Source organism: Argiope bruennichi, chromosome 5 (assembly GCF_947563725.1).
Source record: "Argiope bruennichi chromosome 5, qqArgBrue1.1, whole genome shotgun sequence".
NCBI lineage: Eukaryota > Metazoa > Arthropoda > Arachnida > Araneae > Araneidae > Argiope > Argiope bruennichi.
The window spans coordinates 50,918,042-50,938,072 of record NC_079155.1 but is presented as its reverse complement, the minus strand read 5'-3'; the positions used below and the strand labels follow the sequence as shown (position 1 = coordinate 50,938,072).

At 25.6% G+C, this 20,031-nt stretch overlaps 1 protein-coding gene across 5 annotated transcripts in view; it reads right to left on the bottom strand.

Annotated features, from left to right (window-relative positions):
* LOC129968720 (protein ELYS-like) overlaps positions 1 to 20,031 on the bottom strand; it is a 55,994-nt gene that overhangs the window by 35,655 nt on the left and 308 nt on the right. For all 5 annotated transcript variants that reach the window (XM_056082900.1, XM_056082899.1, XM_056082898.1 and 2 more), the window contains exons 2-18: positions 16,491 to 16,613; positions 14,921 to 15,180; positions 13,450 to 13,717; positions 12,863 to 12,931; positions 12,664 to 12,772; positions 12,079 to 12,204; positions 10,752 to 10,836; positions 7,887 to 8,043; positions 6,100 to 6,241; positions 5,158 to 5,242; positions 4,868 to 4,955; positions 4,262 to 4,323; positions 3,673 to 3,795; positions 3,469 to 3,559; positions 3,083 to 3,172; positions 2,223 to 2,363; positions 445 to 643 (exon numbers count right to left, since the gene is read on the bottom strand). In XM_056082900.1, the coding sequence (XP_055938875.1) occupies positions 445 to 643; positions 2,223 to 2,363; positions 3,083 to 3,172; positions 3,469 to 3,559; positions 3,673 to 3,795; positions 4,262 to 4,323; positions 4,868 to 4,955; positions 5,158 to 5,242; positions 6,100 to 6,241; positions 7,887 to 8,043; positions 10,752 to 10,836; positions 12,079 to 12,204; positions 12,664 to 12,772; positions 12,863 to 12,931; positions 13,450 to 13,717; positions 14,921 to 15,180; positions 16,491 to 16,605 (2,210 nt within the window). In that variant the 5' untranslated portion in view covers positions 16,606 to 16,613. The remainder of the gene's footprint in view (positions 1 to 444; positions 644 to 2,222; positions 2,364 to 3,082; positions 3,173 to 3,468; positions 3,560 to 3,672; positions 3,796 to 4,261; positions 4,324 to 4,867; positions 4,956 to 5,157; positions 5,243 to 6,099; positions 6,242 to 7,886; positions 8,044 to 10,751; positions 10,837 to 12,078; positions 12,205 to 12,663; positions 12,773 to 12,862; positions 12,932 to 13,449; positions 13,718 to 14,920; positions 15,181 to 16,490; positions 16,614 to 20,031) is intronic.

Sequence of the window (20,031 nt, the reverse complement as noted above, 5' to 3'; positions counted from 1 at the left end):
TCTTCACAGATATTCCTACCTTTATTCGTGCAGGAGATTTCTTTTGTCTTAGTACATTCTTCATTAGTGTGATAATATTTAATTAATATTAAGTCTTTATTTATGTATTAAAAATCCATCTTTGAATTGTAAGTACAAAATGGAATTGGTAATTTATTTAATTTCGATATTTACATAATAAGAACTTATTATAATTTATAACAATTTGAAATGTTTCCCTATGATATTTATATAAATTAAAAATGAAATTCCTAATGAAAAAAAAAGCATTTAATTTCACGAATAAAATTGTTTCAAAGTCGAAATTATAGTAAAAAAAAAAAAAAAAAAGATAAGATACAATATGATGATGATAATAATAAAGATCATGCATAAGTTTTAAAGAAACGAAAAACTTTTTAAGATGCTAAAGGAAAATGTAAAATAATGTATTTCAAAATATACCTGTGAAGTTTTTGCAGCCTTGCTCTTCGAAGAGAATATGAGTCACTGACATAACTCAAACGATATACAACATTTTTTGCTGTGGCTTCCTCTTCACACACTTCAGGAAGAACATTAACAGATCGAAGCCACAAAAGTACTTGTAAATACATATTAATGCACAAAATAGCATCTTTTCTGCATTGTAATTCTTGAATACCTAAAACAATTGTGGAGATAAGAGAATATATATCAACAAAAGTAAATTATAAAAGATAATAATAACTACCACATTTACTAAAAAATACAGCAACATACTGATATTGTGTATATATAATATCAAATTAATATGCAAATTGTAAGTTTGGTTTAGTTATATTAATATCTTGTTTGAAAGAACAATACAGCCGCACTGGGATGAACCTCATAATTTTGAACTGTTCAACTGAGTAAAAAAACATTTAAGCCAGTATTCTAATAATTTCCAAACCACACAAGTTCATATATGAAGACTAATATGTCCCAGGCAGAGGTACAGAATGGGTGATTAGAGAAATCGAGCTATTAGGAAAAAAAAAAAAAAAAAAAGAAAAAAAAAGTATGACCCCATTGCAGTTAAATACAGATTGGAAAAATAAATGTATAAGCAAGTCAAAATAAAAAATATCTTGCAACGCTGAAAGTTTAAGAAAATAATATTAAAAATTAATTTTCATACTTATATCAGCAAATACATTTATTCAAAGTTACATTAATTAGAGAATTGAAATTTGGACAAAAGAATAAATATTCCAAACATGACAGAGGTTTAGAAAGAAAAAGAAAAAAAAAGCCCAGTTCATAAAATAATGAATTGTGCAAAACGTAAATACTATGAAGTAAAATAAGTATTATTAATTGAACAATAAAATGAATACATAGAAAAAGTATTTGAGATATTAAAAGTAATGTAGAATTATTAAAAAAAAAATTAACCAACAGCAAGAGTGATAAAATTTTATTCTCAAAATACTGAAATCCATATTATTGAAGAAATTAGTCAGATCAGAAACTCTCAAAAACGGATTACACCTTCTGGTTAAATTAAGCTGATTTTGGACAGAAACCATAATTCCTACTTTGTGTTGAAGTTTAAATAATTACTATATTGAAAAATGCACATAAATTTAACAATTATTAATATGAATTTTTCCTTCAAGAGCTTATGTGATAAAATTAAGCAAAATAAAAATAAATAGATATAAATAGACAAAATTAAAATATGCAATAATTCAATTGCTACAAAGGCTATCTCAACAAATATATAATTCTCTTAAATTTATGCTTAAATAAATTTATTTAAAGCTTTTAATACCCACACATGAGAAGTGAAGATTCCGCAACCGACACAGTAATTTTTTTTAAATGATTAATTAAATAGTAGTGAAATTGTTATGATGCTGTTAATTAACTTCTTTCATCTTTGTAGGAATTTTGATTAATATGAATAGAATGACTGAAAAAAAAGTACAGGAACTTTTTGACATATAAATTTAAAATAAAAAATAATAAATATTTTTTAAAAAAAATATTTAATGTCACCAATTGCTTTTTTTATTTCAATAAACAAATATGTAATTAAAAAAGAAAAGAATGCAGAGAGGGTTTATACACTTATTGTTCAAAGCACTATTTTTTACAGAATATGAAAACTAGGAGAACATTTGGCAAACATATTTACGAAATTGTGACTAAATTCTTATGAATATTTGAAGGACTCTAGGATTTATGCTAGACTTTCCTATTGAGAATATTGTTACCTTGCTCAGTTCTTGGTGTTACGTGATTTTGATAGCCAGCCATAATGATGTCGATTAAATTTAATTGCTTTCTGAAGCTATACAGGTGTCTCAGAGAAGATTTATCTACATCTTCACCAGAACAATTGAAGAGAGGTACAGCTGCAAAATAAAGAAGCAGCACATTAAAAGTGAAAGAATTTTAAAAACAATATTTTAGCATGAATAAAAAGAAATATATTTAAATGAATGAATTAATGAATCAAAAATATGGTCATTAATTTAAAATTATTTTTAACAACACAAGAACTGTAATGTTTTTAAATCAAATTAATTACAATGCTTTGACGCATTCAAACTAATTAAACACTTGTAAAATAAGGATAAAAGATTTTTCAATTCTTGAAATCAAATCTTTTTTTGTTAACATAATAGAAATTATACATATAGTAAATAACACAAATTTTCCTATTACTTATACATTGAATCACTTAATGCACAAAATTCACACGAATAATAATCACCTCATAACATTTTTACAAAATAAAGCAACGAAAAGCTTTTTGCATGACTTCAGAATATTTCGTCATTACATACTTTCTTATTATAGTGGTCCTTGGATTTACTTAGCAGCCTTAACATTATGCAAAGATCATATCTATGAACTTTTTAATATTTTACCACCATCTTGGTGATATATCTTTCTGATTGAATCAAGGGAGCTATTATAATATGGAAATAATTTCCAAAATTTCTCTTCATTTTTTATTAGAATCTTTAGTCTAGAAAAGAAATTTATCAGTCCAGTTAAATATTCTACAAAATATACATTTAGAAAAAAAAGATGGGAATCATAGCACAAGAAAAAAAAAATAACTTACTATATTTATCCATAGAATTTTTGATATGTATAACTCTCTTCCAAGCCCAGCTCAATAAATATTTTGATGTACAGCATTCATGAATAGATTCTGAAAAAAAAAAAAAAATCAAAGAGAGATCCAAATATTCCAAATATTTAATTTTCTTTTATCAAATTTGATGATATCATCTTTTGATTTTAAAAGGCATGGTCATAAAGTTCATGAGATACTAATAAATTTGATATCAGTATCGCATTAACTTTATGAAAGAATTGCAACATCTGTGAATAAGTTAATTTTAGTTTATTATTTGCAGAATACGCACAAGCATAGTTATGAAATTAAAAAACAAAAGCAACAAAGCAAATATATATATATATTAATTTTTTGTAACATAAAGATACCTGAATATCTCCATTCCCTGAGACACTTCATAAAGAAAAATGGCAAGTGATACTCAAGAGCCAATTGAAAAAGCATTTCCCTTTGAACTACCTGAAAGAATACAGGGTTATTAAGCTACAATCTGCTGAATTAAGCATTTTTTGTTTTCTACAAAAACTATAAATATTTTTTTATACACCATACAATTTAGAAAATAACTATACCAGAGGGGTATTATCTGCACCAATATGAGAATCTGGTATCAGACCACTTTTCATTAATGATGGATATATTTCTTTGGGATTAAGTAAAATCTGGGGCCCAAGTTCTCCAACTTCAAAAAGCAACTAAAAAAAAGCAACAATATATTAAATTTTAAGAATTTACAATAAACAAAAGCAATATATCAAGGACGAGAATTACTTAGTCAAAATATAACCTTAGAAGAAGAAAAAAAGTAAATTTAATTAAATAATAAATTGTGCCAAACATATATACAGTATATTAACTGAACATACATAAGTATACTTGAACATACATAAGTATGATTAACTGAACAACAAAAATGAATACATAATTTTGGCAAGTACAGCAGTTCCAATTGATAAACCACTACTGAGCTGTTATCAGTTGAAATTTTTTTTTTTTTTTAAATAATGACATCCTCTAAAGTATCTCCTCAAAATAGAAAAACAAATACATATGAATACTCAGATATGAAACTTTAGCCAAAAAATTAAGTATATATACACATACAAATTAAGTTTTCAGGGTTTTAAACAAATAATAAAATGTCATAAAGTTAAGACTTACATGCTTCTGAAATCCAAAATAAGTGGTTTTGCACACACCATTTTCTGAGAAACTTATTTGTTCTGAAATATCATAAAAAAATAACAATATAATAAGCTGTATACCAAGCATTCTAGTTTTAAAAAAAAATAACTAAAAAATGTTGCTTAAATAATATGTCAATAGCAGAATCAATTCGAAAATCAAATTTTACTAAAAAATGTTTAGGTATTTCTTATTTTTTGCTAAAATTTTATTCAACTGAAAAATATATTTTTGGAACTTTGAAACAGGAATTAGAAATAACTATACATATTCTGAATTATTATCTTAAAAATAAAATTTAATGAAAATATTGCTGATAACTACCTTTCTGTCTAAACAAACTTTATCATTTTGCTCAGATATAGCAAAATATACAGTTACTTGAAATTATATCTCCATTAAAAAAAAAAGTATATGCATCTAAGTTTTAAAGTAAATATTTGTTGTTAAAAACAAAATGTACAGATATGTACACACACACACACACACAAAGAATTATAAAAAAAAATGAACACATAAGAGATTTTTACTTTACAACTCTTTAATTTATATTGTCTGATAAACACATAATGCTATACTTACGAAAACTTAGGGATGACGGATAGAAGAACTCTTCAGATACTAAAAGAGATTTAAATTTCTTGATGCTTTGAGGTATAGCATATAAGCTCTGAAAGAGTAGGATAGTTTAGTATTTATGTTTCCGAAGCACTTATACAAATAAATAAAAATAAACTTAAAAAAATGCATCAATAATATGAGCATTATAAAATCCAGATGAATCTTTTAAACAGTCTTGCAACTTACAAGAGGTTAGGCATGAAAAAAAAAAAAATGTTTTATAGATTACTCATTTTCTTCAGACAACTTACCAAAATTTCTTCATTATTAAGACACTTCATAGTTTCTTTCATCGAGAATATACCTAAGTATGGACTAAGTTCATTTGAATGGCACCTGAAGTAATAAACAAAAGTTAAAAAGATGTGAATGGAAAAAAGAAATAGCATTATCACAGCACTTTAAAAGATGAAAGATTTAAAAAAAAAGCATAAATAATTTTTAAATGAACCTTTAAAGTTTCAAATTTCAAAAATATGCTGATTTAATAATAGTCTAAAATCTTTTAAATCTTGTTTATGAAATAAAATTCCAGGACATTCCCCAATTTCTAGAAAATTTTGTTTCCTTTCATATAAAATTCATACATAATCTAAAAAGTAATTAATAACCATTAATAATTATTTTCAAGAAAAATGGAACCAATGAGAGGAGGTAAGATAAAGGGAAGGAAGGCAAGACTTATCACATATACTCACTACTCCATTGACATAGTGATACATATTTTATCATTACATAAACCATTACAAGTCTTCCCCAAAGATTTGTAACGTTTTATTATTATTATTATTATCAAATGAGAATAATTACATAATTGCAGTTTACTGCTGTGATTGTTTGTAAAATTCATATTAAAATCAATTTTGGTAAGATTTAATTTTTTTGAAGCTATATCATATTTTGAGATAGGTCTTGTAATTCTAAATTATTACGACACAAGAATTGACTGATGACACCATTTCAGAACACACAAGTGAAAAGATATTTAAACCAGGCTAACGTTTGTTTTAAGCATGCATAAGAGCACTGGCATTGAAAAAAAAATGGTGGTAGAACTAGTATTCTGATTTGCAATCCGCTAGTGATGAAGAAAAGGTTCTGTTACAGGCCTGTTTAATACATATTGCAAGATTGCTTGACAGAGAGCACTATAGAATTTTCTAATTTAAAACAATATATTTGCAGAAAACTACCTGAAAATAGCAGGCATATGTGCTTGATACCACTGATTCAAATCGAACACAGCGAGGTGGTATGAAAGTGGTAAATGCTGTGTATTTGGCCAAACTTCCCAGGACAAGAAACACAAGCTCATATCTTCAGAAACAGAGTCACCTGTAAATCAAAAATCCTTAACTACAACAAAAATAATTTAAAAATAAATTAATATTTAGGTTCATATAACCAATAAAAAAATGCATTACTCGATTTTTTTTGTAAAGTAATTTTAACATCATTATATTTCAGATTTTGAATGAATACATCATAGAAAATATAAAATAACATTAGAAGAAATATTACATACTTCTGATTGTAATATCTTGATTTCTTGATAGTATTAATTAATTACTTGATTAATTATATCTTTTCTGATTAAAATATTTTGTATCTTTCTTACAGTTCAGAAAAGGCCTTCTTTTTATGGTTTAAAAAATTATTTGGTCTTATTTATTTTTAATCTTTATATTCATTAAAAATAGGAACTTAATATGGAATAATAAATAAATAACCCATTTTTTTAAAACTCTTTATTTGTGCAGATTATTTTTAGTATTTTATCAATTTTTTTTAACTAAGTAATAATTGCCATTAAATTCATTTGTCAATAGCAGCAGAACATTTACCTTATTTTAGTAAATAAATTTAAAGCTAGACATTCATAGTCGCTCCATATTACACCCATGAAAAAGCAGCACTCCCAAATTAACCATGAATGCGAAAAACCAATCAGAATTGGCATGATGCAGACTGGAAGTCTGCTATTCTCTCAGTTTAAATGAATTAATTGCTAAATCACCTTTAAATATCTCTCATATAAGGCTCAAAGGAAATACTTTATGGTATTTGGATAGCATTCTCTGAGGATGTGGGTAGAGAGAGGGAGCCTTTTGTGTACTTTATTACAGAATTCACCATGGAGGTTGGAATTAAATAGGTGTGGAATGCCACTGTACTACAAGCATGGTATAGAATGATTGTGAATAACTATACGGGGTGGACAGAAGAGGGAGGGATTGGATTCCTATCCGGAATCTACTTGTTCAGAAAACATAAAGGATATAATAAATCACACAAAATACGATTATTCATGAAGACTTTTTGACTTTTTAGTACACAGACATCTAATTAAAAAAAAAGTCTTTCAAAAGAATAATTGCAAATTAAAAATATATAATACTTCAATTCAAACAACACTTTTAACCCCTACTTTATATATGACATATTTAAAAATCATACAACCAAAACATTTCAGATAATTCAAGTTGCTTATAAGCTATATTTATTTTGTATTAAAGTGTTAAAAATAGAATAATATCATACAAATATAATCTGTTTTAAAGATTTGATAAAATAAAAATGAGTTTTAGATGTGATGAGATAAGAAAGAAAAGCATGATTTCAAGATTTCTCCAGAGAATAATGGTAAAAGACATCTGTATTTTATCAAATAACAGTTTAAAAAAAGAAAAACTTGAATTTGGCTTTTTATCTCTGAAGTTCACAATGCAGTTCATTGTACATGGATTAAACAATATTTACATTGTATTATTAATATTTAGAAATTATATTGATTGATAAATAATAAAAATACTTTTCTGACAATACCTGCTTTAACATTTTGTAACTGGAAAGAAGTATGTGATCATGAATGTGTCTATGTATGCGTGAAGAAGGTAAAATTTATTATTATTAATATTTATCTTTACAATTTCAATATTGAAGTTCATATTCAAATAATTTAAGAACAATTTAAACATACTTTCATTTGCAGAAGCAACATCTAAAGCATGATGCAAGTCTTTTTGATTTATGATTTGACATGACATCAAACGACTCCCAATGGTACCACTGTTTGGGGAACTATAAAGATCACTTATCAGAGGAAGTTCAAATCTTCTATTACAAGTCTGCAATTCCTACAAAAAAAAAAAAAAAAAAAAAAAAAGAATTAAAAATATTTTTATATCTAGAGACCATTCTATTACATGAAAATATGGATGCATAAAAAATTAAGTACATATGTATACAAAATTGTAATGTAATTAACTTTAATTTCTAATAAGAAAAATAAAACTTTAAAAAAACTATTGCTTTCCTTTGAGTAAAATTAATATAATAACAAATAGAATCTTACGTTGAAGACTGTAATCTGATTGTATAAGCTTAATATATAGCTTTTACGTTTAAAACATAAAGAGATAAATGAAAGAAATCTATATAAATAAAAATGTAATGTTTGTTTGTCCAAAATCTTAAATTCAATTATCACATTGAAAATTTTGCCACAATATTATATACGAATATACGCATGCTTTTATGTTCTTATTATATAGATGCCACAGCTCATAAAAGTAAAAAAAGTGCTTTAAAAAAACAATGCCATCTGTTGGACATAAAAGCAATATATGTACTATAGTAAATAATTTACAATTCCATTTTTATGTTTCCAATTTACAATTCGCTTATGATTTCCAATATCATGATTAAATTTTAATGCTTTCAATTGCATTGTTAAATTGCATTTTCATATATTATTACTTATTTTTGTTTTGATTTAATTATTTCATGAGATATTGCATTAAAACTTAACTACATCATTTATCATAGTGCTTATTTTAAGAATATAGTTTATTTTTTTATTGTTTTTCATTTTGTGCTTTAACAGTTTTTCTTGTCACTGCAATTGGAAGTGGAACTAAGCTGTGTCAATTGATTTTTCATCTGAATTTAAATATAATGTTCAAGCGTCTCTGGAGTGCAACCGATTGGAGGGGGGAAAAACCCATTGAGGTGAAATTGAAATGTATTAACTGGCCTGCATTTGAGCTGAAATATTTTGTCAGTATTTTTTATTTGTTTATTAACTCATATTTTTCCCGTTTTCAATGTTTCGTAATTTTGTTATGTAGCAATCTGACATATTTAAAGCTATGAAAGGCAGGCCGTACACTGTGCATCCCAACCAAAATTAAGGCTTGTGTCATTCAACACTGTTTATAAATAAACCAGTCCAATGTCTTTTCAGAAGTCAAGAATTGCCAATGGGCCTTACATATGCCATTTTACTGCAGTGCATGACAAGCTCTGAATTTATTGGAGAATGACCCAAGAGAGAGTACCATGTCAGTAGCAACATGTCATATCCAAATAAAATTTGTGCATTGTTTGCAATTGTTCATATTTTCTGCAATTTAGCGATATCAAAAGAAGAATTGGTTTAAAACATATTTTCATGCATTCAAAGCAGTTATAAGAATCAGAATTGGCTGAGTGAATGAAATATTCCTGCAGCCGAGGCCAAAAACGTTTATGAACAATATTATTCACTCTAACATTAAAATTGGTGCAGTCACAAACAAGTCCATCAACATTGTTGTGGAACAAGATGAAGTGGTTGATTATCCAACAAAATTTTTGAATATCATTTGATCTACCAGAGATGTCATCACTCTTACTGCAATTGAAAATTGGCATATCAATCATCATGTTAGAAAATATCAACAGCCAAAGCTTCACAATATCAGTTTGCCGTAGTAATAATAATAATAATAATAATAATGAGCAACATTGCAGCAGTAACAATCTTGTTAGGACCTTTCAAAGGTGAAGATGGATTTTCAATGGATTTATTGGACTATTATTTTAATTTACGAGACTATACTTCCTGTTTTGATTAGAGCATTCAATCACCATCAACAAAGACACGGGCCAAGTTTTAGAATCGTATAGTTTAAATCTAGACACGGATTGCTTCTCATGTGCACAATTATAAGTTGCATTTTCTTCAATCGATAAACAAGAGTATTTCTATATTTGCATAGACAATGAGGCAACAAAAAGTATTGTATATTCACAAGCACTATGAAATTAAACATATTAAAAATGTGCACTTTTTTCTTTTCTTTTCCATACAACCAAACTGAGCTACAGCAAAGTGTAGATGGATACAACTAATCTATAATAAATTTATCTAGCCATTCCAAAGAAAATTCTTTTTGGAAGTAATTATTAGCTAGTCACAGTTTAAAGAGCAAAAATAAGATAATTAAGGATATATTCATTGAAGGATAAGATATTTATATTACAAAACTGTAATATAATAGATATAAATGATGGAATTTATTTAAAAAAGTGATCACAATATATTATAAAAAGATAGCTCATAAACTTAAGAAATATGTAGAAATTCAACTTAGTTTTAATATAAAATTTGAAATTTCACATAAAGTATGCACAGAATAAGGTTTTGTATAATTTTATACTGAATTATAATATTCATATATGATGCAATTTAAAACTGCTTATTAAAAATATATAATAAAGAGGCAAATCGATTAATAAAAATCAAGGTTTAAAAATCAGAATAACTTCACTTTAAAATAATAATCCTTCCTTTAAAAAAAAAAATGGTACTAACAAAAAAATTGTACATCAAAATATTTTTCATATTTCTAAATTGAAAGGATATTATGAGCATTAAATATTATCTCACTAGGAACATGTTATTTCAACTTGATAATCAGAAAAGGCATAATTTATTAAGAATAAATGCTATATATACAATTAAATACATAATTTCCAACATGGCATAGAGAAAATAAGTAATAAAATAAAGAAAACTTACTGTATATAAAGCTCCAAAAGATTCAACAAATTCTCGTTTGAAGTAAGTCAGAGAATATAATGTAGCAACTGAAATTGTAGTTGGCCTATTAAATAATAAACATTAAATTTAAAATACCTTTAAAAAATATTTCTCAAAAACCAACAAAAAAATATAATGAAAATAATTATGAAATCATATAACACAAGTAGAAAAGTCTTTTTGCAGATTTTTGTATGAAACATTCACGATATAATAAAATAAATTGTTTACTAAATAAAACAATTTTAAAATGAGGCAATGAAGTATCCACATGAAGTTATAATTACACAAAAGTGTAATAATAACTTCATATGGATACTTAAGTAGCATCATTCAATATAATGAAATTCTTTAGAATTTCATAGAAAAGTTAAAAATATTATTGTATGTATAAGTCTCTCATATTACTGAAATAAATATAATTAAATTGACAAATTATACATTATTTTTACAGTACATCTTTAGCAAAATCAATTACTTTTGAATATGCCGCGACATTATCCATTATTCATAATTCAATTAACTAAGACAATATATATATATATATATATATGAAAGAGAGAGAGAGAGAGCGAGAAAGAAATGTTAATATTTGGAAATAAACAGCTAAATTTTTAAAAAAAATCATATGGTGATGTAACAAAACAGTAATAATAACAGAAAGGAATATAATAAAAATGTAATAATAGATTTTAGAAAAGTTATTTCTTTATAGTTGGAAAAATATGGTGAGAAAGAAAAATGCACAATTTTAGGCATACTTGAATAAACAGTAAAATTATACATATAAAAGAATAAGGCATCAAATGTTTTGCTCATTTTGTTATATTTAGTTTATAGCCAGAAATATATTTTGATAAAGCATTTTTATATTTGCTGCATCTTATCTCTCTCATCTTACATATGTGTGACCTCAAACTCTTAAGGTTTGTCATAAAACTCAATAATTAAATTCACTTCAAGTTTATTATAAAATGAAATAATACCTCAATATTATAGATAACTTATGAAGATCACAAAAGGTTACAATAATAATTAATGATTGTATTAAATAACTAACAATGTTCACTAGCATGTAACTTAATCATATAAAAGCTTTGATATGCTTTGTAAAATCATCATACATAACATTTACATGAATCTTTAAAAAAAAAATTTTTTTTAAAGGAAAATAAGATAAATAAATGAATACTTTTTAATTTTAAATTGACACATGCTTATATATAACATATGTACCATGTTTAACTTAACAATTTGCTTGCAACAATTTTATAACTTGGCATAAATATAAAATATATGAACTCACAGCTCTTCTTCTGCTATGGAATGACCTTTAAAAACCCAAAGGTAACAGAAGTTTCGAGGATCATTTTCAGGTTCTTGAAATGCAAAGTTAATGATAGCTTGTTCATGATCATTAGCTATGGTAAATCTAGAGCAAAAATAAAATGTGGCATTAATAACTTTAAAACAGAATTAGAGAACACATATTTAGAAACAAAATCCTGAACGAATTATAGAAACATTTGAACAAAGATTAAAAATTTGAATAAATTATCTAGTATATGATTTTCAGTAGTCATTAAGCATGAAATTATGTCAAGCAAATATGCTATATAAAGAAGCATATTGATTTAAGACTATGTTTCTCTAATAATATACTTCTGAAGAATGTTCATTAATATCATCATCAATAGATCAATACTGTTCAATAAAAGACATTTTGGTATTATGTTTATCATTCTTTTTTTCTGTTATACATATCAGTTCTGCTTTCTTTGAAATAATTTCTGCAGTTCTTAATTCAGTTAGCTTAATTTTTGAATAGTTCATGAAAAATTTAAGGCTGTATTCAGAACATTAGAATGAGAATGATAGAAAGTCAACATACTGTAGAGTTAAATGATGTAATTCCCACAACTGAATTCCACCAAAATTGAATCCTACTGCTAAAGTAGTGAGGCTTGGAATATATTTCAATGATGTCATATAAACATCTCCTGTAAAATCAGTACAAAAAATTTATTGAAGACAATACTAATTAAAATGATTTATTTCAAATGAATTTTTTGATGGGAAAAAAACTATACCATTAGGGAATTTTCCTAAGGTACTGCTACGACTTTTAAATTCAAAACTACTTCCACGGCTACTTTCAACTGCAATGAAAATTAATGATAATGTTCATAAAAATGTAAAAAACAAACAAGCAACAAACAAGTTTGGAGATACAACACAAATACTAGACAAGAACATAATCAACAGCAAAACAATTGAACAATTTCAGAACAAAATAAACTGAAGTAATTCTATTTCACAATTTATGATAAAAGCACATATAATTTTGTTTCAGTATTTGACTTAACAACATTTGTATTCTTACAAAAGTCAAAATATAAAATTAAATATGGAATCAAATCTAAAAATATTATGAAAATTCTATATTTGAATAAAAAATTTGATTAAAGTGTTTTAATACACATTATGAATGAAATAAAAGTTAGGAATATTAATTGATGGCAAAAAAGGAATAGTGAGAATTTTTATAAATGTGTTTGCATTCCAGTAGAGAGAAAATTAGCCAATGGAAATAAAAAAAAAGAAGAAAAAAAAAGTGGAATAATATATAAACAATATATGTGAATAATATCCCTATAGAGCAAATAATGTAACATACCATTTAAATGAAGCAAAACATGCTGTTTTCTGGCAATAAATGCTTCTCTCTTTTCAGCAGAAAAATCCTGTTGCCTTACCACAGCTGTTATGCTAGGCAACCTTTCACTAGAATTGAAATTCTCATCCAAGCATAAGTCTAAGAAAAAGACATGACCATGAAGCATACCAATAGCAACAACTCCAAACATGTAACGCAATCGACGACTTAAATTGTGTGTCTCTATACAAACTCCACCATTTCCACTGACAACATCCAAGGCAGTTACCTGGAAATATAGTTTTCATTATAGATATAATTGATTTATTTATAATTTAATTAGTTTCAAAAATTAATTTAATCTTAAAGCCACATTTTTCTACCCAAGAATTTATCTTACTGCTTTACTGGTTAATATAAATAACAGTAGAGAGTACCAACTAACAGAGAGAGTACTAACAAGTACCAACAGTACTTAATTAAATATTTTGAAATAAATTTTACAATAAACAATTAAATAAATTTTTACAATAAATTTACCAAATGCTTGATTTTTTTAAAATGGCAAGTATATATATATATGTATGTAATGATATTTTAAACTTTAATTTCAACTTAATTAATTTCCAAGGTTTTATCTTAATTCAACCCATAGTAACTTCATTCTAAAAATATTCTCTTATTTCGTGATCCAATTCCACTTTCTCTACTTAATTAATTCAAGAGAAGCTTTATAAAACTGCTGAATTGGCCAAACGCGATTCTTTCACACGCTCGGCGTCAAGGGGTAAAAATGTCCAAGTAAGCACATTCATTCTTAAAAGATCCCTGTGTTTAGCTTACATGTGATTGACATGCGTCAGAAATCCCTATCAGAATCTTATTAATATATTAGCACTATGAAGAAATATTTTCCCTATCAAAATCTAAGGTTATATAAGGCGAGGGATAATTTATTTCGTCCCTTCTTCTTCACTTCTGCTTTGTGACACGCTGTGGCGGACGTGCAATGTCTGCGTCTTTGCTTGTAAATAATTATGCTTTTCCAATGGATTAAAAAGAATTTAAAAAGATAAAGTCTCTTCACTGTCTTCACTTCACATAAAATAATGTTACATATATATAAAGAAAGATACTTGTAGTTTCACCCAAGATATTGTTGCAACTTTTATTTTTATTTTTTTTATTTAAGATCAATAACATAATCTACAAAAGCAGCTCAATAATTGCAGCATACAGAATAATTAAGATGATTTAAATAATAACAAAAATATTTCATTAATCATAAAAAATAGTCACTGCTAGTTACAACTAATTAATCATTGAATATCCAAAAATACTGGAAGACAAAATAAACACAGAATATAGATAAATTATTAATAATATGCATGATATATATAAATATATATATATATATATATATATATATATATATATATAATTACATAACATTATAGCATCTTTATTTTCTTCTAAAAGAAATATTTCTTACCCTTCCTGGCATAAGTATAGCTCGAACAACTTTGCAAGAATCAACATCAAATAAGCATAATAAGCTTTCATCATCTTGATTTACTGCCAACAAAAGACATGGATAAGAAAGATGAGATGATGTGAATTCAACTGCAGCAGTTATTTTAGCAAATGGGTTTTTTAGTGATTTTGCAAAACAGTGGCCCCCGCACCATTTTCCACTCTCTATACAGTAAATATCAATAACTGTACCATGAATCTGGTATAACCATAAGCCATCTGAAATAAACAAAAAGCAACAAATAACAAAAGCAAACAACACAGTATTTTTGAAATGCAAAATATCTACTTATATATATATATATAAATATGAGTAAAAAAAAAATACTTGGGGATAATAAAATTTAAAAATTATATTAGTTTTACAGCTGGCTCCTCAAGTTTCTGTTAGAATGAGCAAGAAATTCTCCAACCAATACTTCAAGTTATTTTATCAAAATATGAAGTTTGTTGAAAAGTGATAACCTTTCAGCAATCAAGATTTTCAAGGGAAGGATGATGTTAATTCTCAATATGAGATGGAAGAATGTAAACTAACTGCCTTTGAGGGAATCTCATTCTTTTTTATGTCTTGTTTTATATTTGTTACATTATATAACATTTTATCAGTTTTTTTTAAAAAAACTTCTATTATTTACAACTTTCAACACTCAAATTTTATATTCAATCGACTATTTTACTACTTTCAAAATCATTTGATTTGTAATTTGAGAATTTAAGTCAACAAAGTTGACAATTGAAAATTTTGCTAATTTTCTTATATTTTCAGAAAAAAAAAATATTTTCTTACAATGACTTTAACTCCCCCCCCCCTTAAAATCCTCTAAATAAGAAGTAATTACTTCTAAAAAATTAATTAAAAACTAAGAATTTTTAATATTACTAATTATGATTTTTTTTATTGTGCTTGTCAAGTATTTTAAACTCAAACTTGCCAGACCAGTATTGCACCTAATGGAGGTTTACATTAGTATGATACTTTCAGAACATTAAAAAAAAATCAAAAACTAGAAAAGGTACAACAGCAAAAACGTGGGAAGTAGAACCTCCCTAATAAGATTATAAAATATCTTTTCACAATAGTTAAAATAAAAAGTTATAGAGTTTTTTTTTTTAAAGTCTTTTCATATTAGTTGAGTAATTTTCTTTTTTTATACAAACAAATCACAAGGACAATAAAAAGTTTTCGACACTACTTAGTGATTCCAAATTTACAACTAATGCAAGCTGAAATAAAGACCCTTACATCAAGTGAACTATTAATAATGCAATGAATTTTGTATGCACAGAATAATTATGAAATAAATTGTAATTTTTTAATGAATAATGTACAAAAGTACAAATATTGTAAAAAAATAATTAAATGCTATGTTTCAAAATATTTTTTTACAAGAGAAATCCTATCAAAATAAATAAATAAATTACATAATCTACATTTTCAGAAAGTCACATAGCTCAATTTAAAATGAAAATAAATAAATTTGGAGAGACTAAACATATTAAGAAAAAGTACCTTCAGTTGAACTTACTTTTACTGATAAATCCAAAAACATTTTCTGAATTTTCTGGATAATAAGAAGAATATGAAGAGGAAGAAAATGGCACAAGGTTAGAAAATTCTGAGGGTACAACTTCACATCTCATTTTGAAATCTGATAGAGAGAATAATATTCAGAATCACTGTCAAATTTAAAACTGTATTTTCAATGTCTTAAAAAATAATTTTTACATAAAAATTAAGCTAATATGTTTTTAAATATATCTTTATATAACACAAACAATTTATTATTATAAACTTATTTACAATTTTAGATACAATGTCTATATAACCACAATTTTTGAAAATAAATTTTGAAATCATTAAAAAGAAAATCTATATAACCTAACATGTTTTGATATTACAAGTCATGGAAATATCTACAAAGTTTATAATTTCAACATATATTGTTATATTAATATTTTTAATCAATCTTCATAACATAATACATTTAGTCAATTTTTAAATGTTTTTATTGCTTACATACTCAATTTTTCATTTGTGCATGATAACGCAAACTGAAGTCATGTATGTAAGCGCACACAGTAAAAATTGAAACATTTCAACTTTCAGTATTTCAATATAAAATCTGATGGAACCCATATGAAACCTAGCATTGCAGTAATTAAAAATAAACTACAGTTTTAAAGAGATTAAAAGGCTACAAACCATATAAGCATAGCTAAATTTGCTTTAAAACTACAACACTTTTTTTTTTTAATTTCTTCATTAATTAAGTGTTAAGCTAGCTTTAAGCATAAAGAAGTTAATCTGTTACAAGCAAATCTGAAAATAGTAAAACTATTTCACGAGACATGTGCATACACAAGATGTTTTAATGAATAAATTTGGTTAATTCCATACAAAAAAATAAATAAATGAGCCATTCATATTAACACAGAAATTTTATGCATTAAAACAAAATCTGATACTTGTGCATTATCAGCATGCCAATTGCAAATATAGTCAATAGATTAACCTGATATTTTTCACAATTAATCACTGGCCTATGATAAATATACAAATATACTAAAAAGAAAAACTATAGAATAATATAAATTCAAAAATTATAAGTTCACTGAATAATCTGAAAAGATAAATTATTTTTTAAATAAATTGTTAACATCTGGAAAATCTAATTCCAATCGACATTTTTTTTTTTTTTTTTTTTTTTTTGTAAAATTGTGTTTTTACAGAGAAAATATTATGATACAAGTCAAATACTGATTACATATGAATAATTTGCCATTTTACCTATGCATGAACTGTTCATTTAAATAAATAAAAAAAAATGTGATCATTTGGCCAATGGTCTTTACTCTATGATTGAGTCTCCCACATATTAGAAATTATTGCTCTGGAATTTTCTTGAAAACTTGTCTGTATTATTTTGTTAATTCCGACGAACCATTGCCAAACTATCAAATAAGTTAGAGGGAGTGGTCTCACAGAAACTTTCATACACACACTTCAAGTTTTATCCCCCCCCCCCCGCATAAAAATGTGGACTTTCGGTAAGGTCTCGAATACCTTACATGGAATTGGTGAATGATAGTTATGAAAATCTTTTGAGTGTATCTAGTATTTTTACGCAGTTTATTTCACAAATATGTATTTTAGAAGCCCTTTTGCTAACCGATAGAAACCTAAATTTGACATGGGATCATAGTTGTAATCAATAACTAAGTGAATTTCATTTTGTTTACGAGTTATTGCATACACATACATGAAAAGTATAAACTGACAGACAGTCAGCAATTTTGTCAGATTTGGGTCAAACTTTGATAAGAATACATATTTCAGATACTAAATCTATATATTAAATTTTATCTACCAAGCTCTTTGTGTTTTGTAGTAATCAAGATCAAATGTACTCGAACAGCCAGATAAATAGGCTTCCTCTAAATGGGTTTTTTAAAAAATTCAATAGAAATCTGCAAATTTTGAAAAATTTGGAATATCAAATTTTATTAATTTAGCTCAAAGCATTTTTGAGTTATTCTGTTCATAGATAATTAGACAGATAATATCTGGAAGACAGAACTTCGTTCAGCAGTTTTTTTGTTTTGTAAAATCATATTTTTTTGGAAAAAATATTTAGATATGAATCTTGTACTGATTACATATGAATATTTTTCAATCTTACCTACATATGAACTTGTCATTTAAATAAAAAAAAAAAAAAAAATCATGAATGTACTTAGTTTAACATGTTATTCAAAACAATCTGCTATAGTACAGTATTCATTTTACAGTTTATCTATCATTACTAGTATTTTTGAACTTGCACTGAGTTTTACCATGGTGGAAATGAGTCTGGGATGGTGCTATATGATATTGTCAATATGAGAACAGATAGAAAAAGACAGTAATAGTTATAATTTCTTTTTCTTTTTTTTTTTGTGGGTGTGTGCAAAATCACTTTTTTTAGGAAAGATATCTAAGTATATAAATTTAAAAAATAAAAATATTAAATATAAACACATAAGCAAAAAAAAAAAAAGATGAAACAAAAAGCTCAACTTGTACCAAGGACCCACAACACATGCGTCGTTCAAGTTGTTTTTACCATTACACTGCCCAACCCACATTTCGAAGCGCGAAGTTGAATATACTTATTCTAACAGTTAGTTATAAAAAGGGTGTAAGGATCTTTTTAGGTGTAAAATCATATTTTTTCAGGAAAGACAACCATATATAAACTTAAAGAGCAAAACCTTATCTAAATATAACATTTGATCCAAATAATTAGAGATATTCCTTTGATACACAAAATAAATTTGTACATATGTATACAAGAATTGCTCTTTTAAAGATACAAGATGTATTTCATGGATATTTTAAAAAGCATTAAAAAAATTAAATATGTATGTAAAAAAATTAAATACAATACGTTTGATGTCATTATAAATAACAAATATTCAAATCAAACTAATATAACACAAATTAACAATTAATATGAAGTTTTTTAGTTTCTTCCAGTTCAGTTTTAAGATGTTTCTGAGATATTACATGCTTAGTATAACTATTATCCTAATATTTTTGATAGTTGTATATACATAACTACAGATATATATTCACAAATAGTACAATAAATAAATATCTGAAATATATTTAAAAAAAAAGATAACTTTGATATAGTTATATATAAATGTAAAATCAATTAATATTAGCAAATCTCTAAATCAATGATTTCACAGCAAAAATATTTTTTTTGAGAATTTTACATTCTTCAGCTATCGCATTTTTTAAAAAAATCAGACAACAATTTTTTTTTTCCTTCTTAATGCAGAAATGGAGAAAAAAGTTGACATTAGGAAAGAAAGCAAAATAAAATGCATTTCAAAGAAATTTTAAACGATAATATCACATCAATGCCAAAATAAACAAATAGGTTACTGCAAATAGATGCGAAAATTAATTTTATTGAATCAATTAATAATATATCATAATACAGATTAAATGCATGGCGATCATAAAATTCGGCGAATGAAACATTTTTGTGAAAATTTTAAATCTACAGATTAATAAAG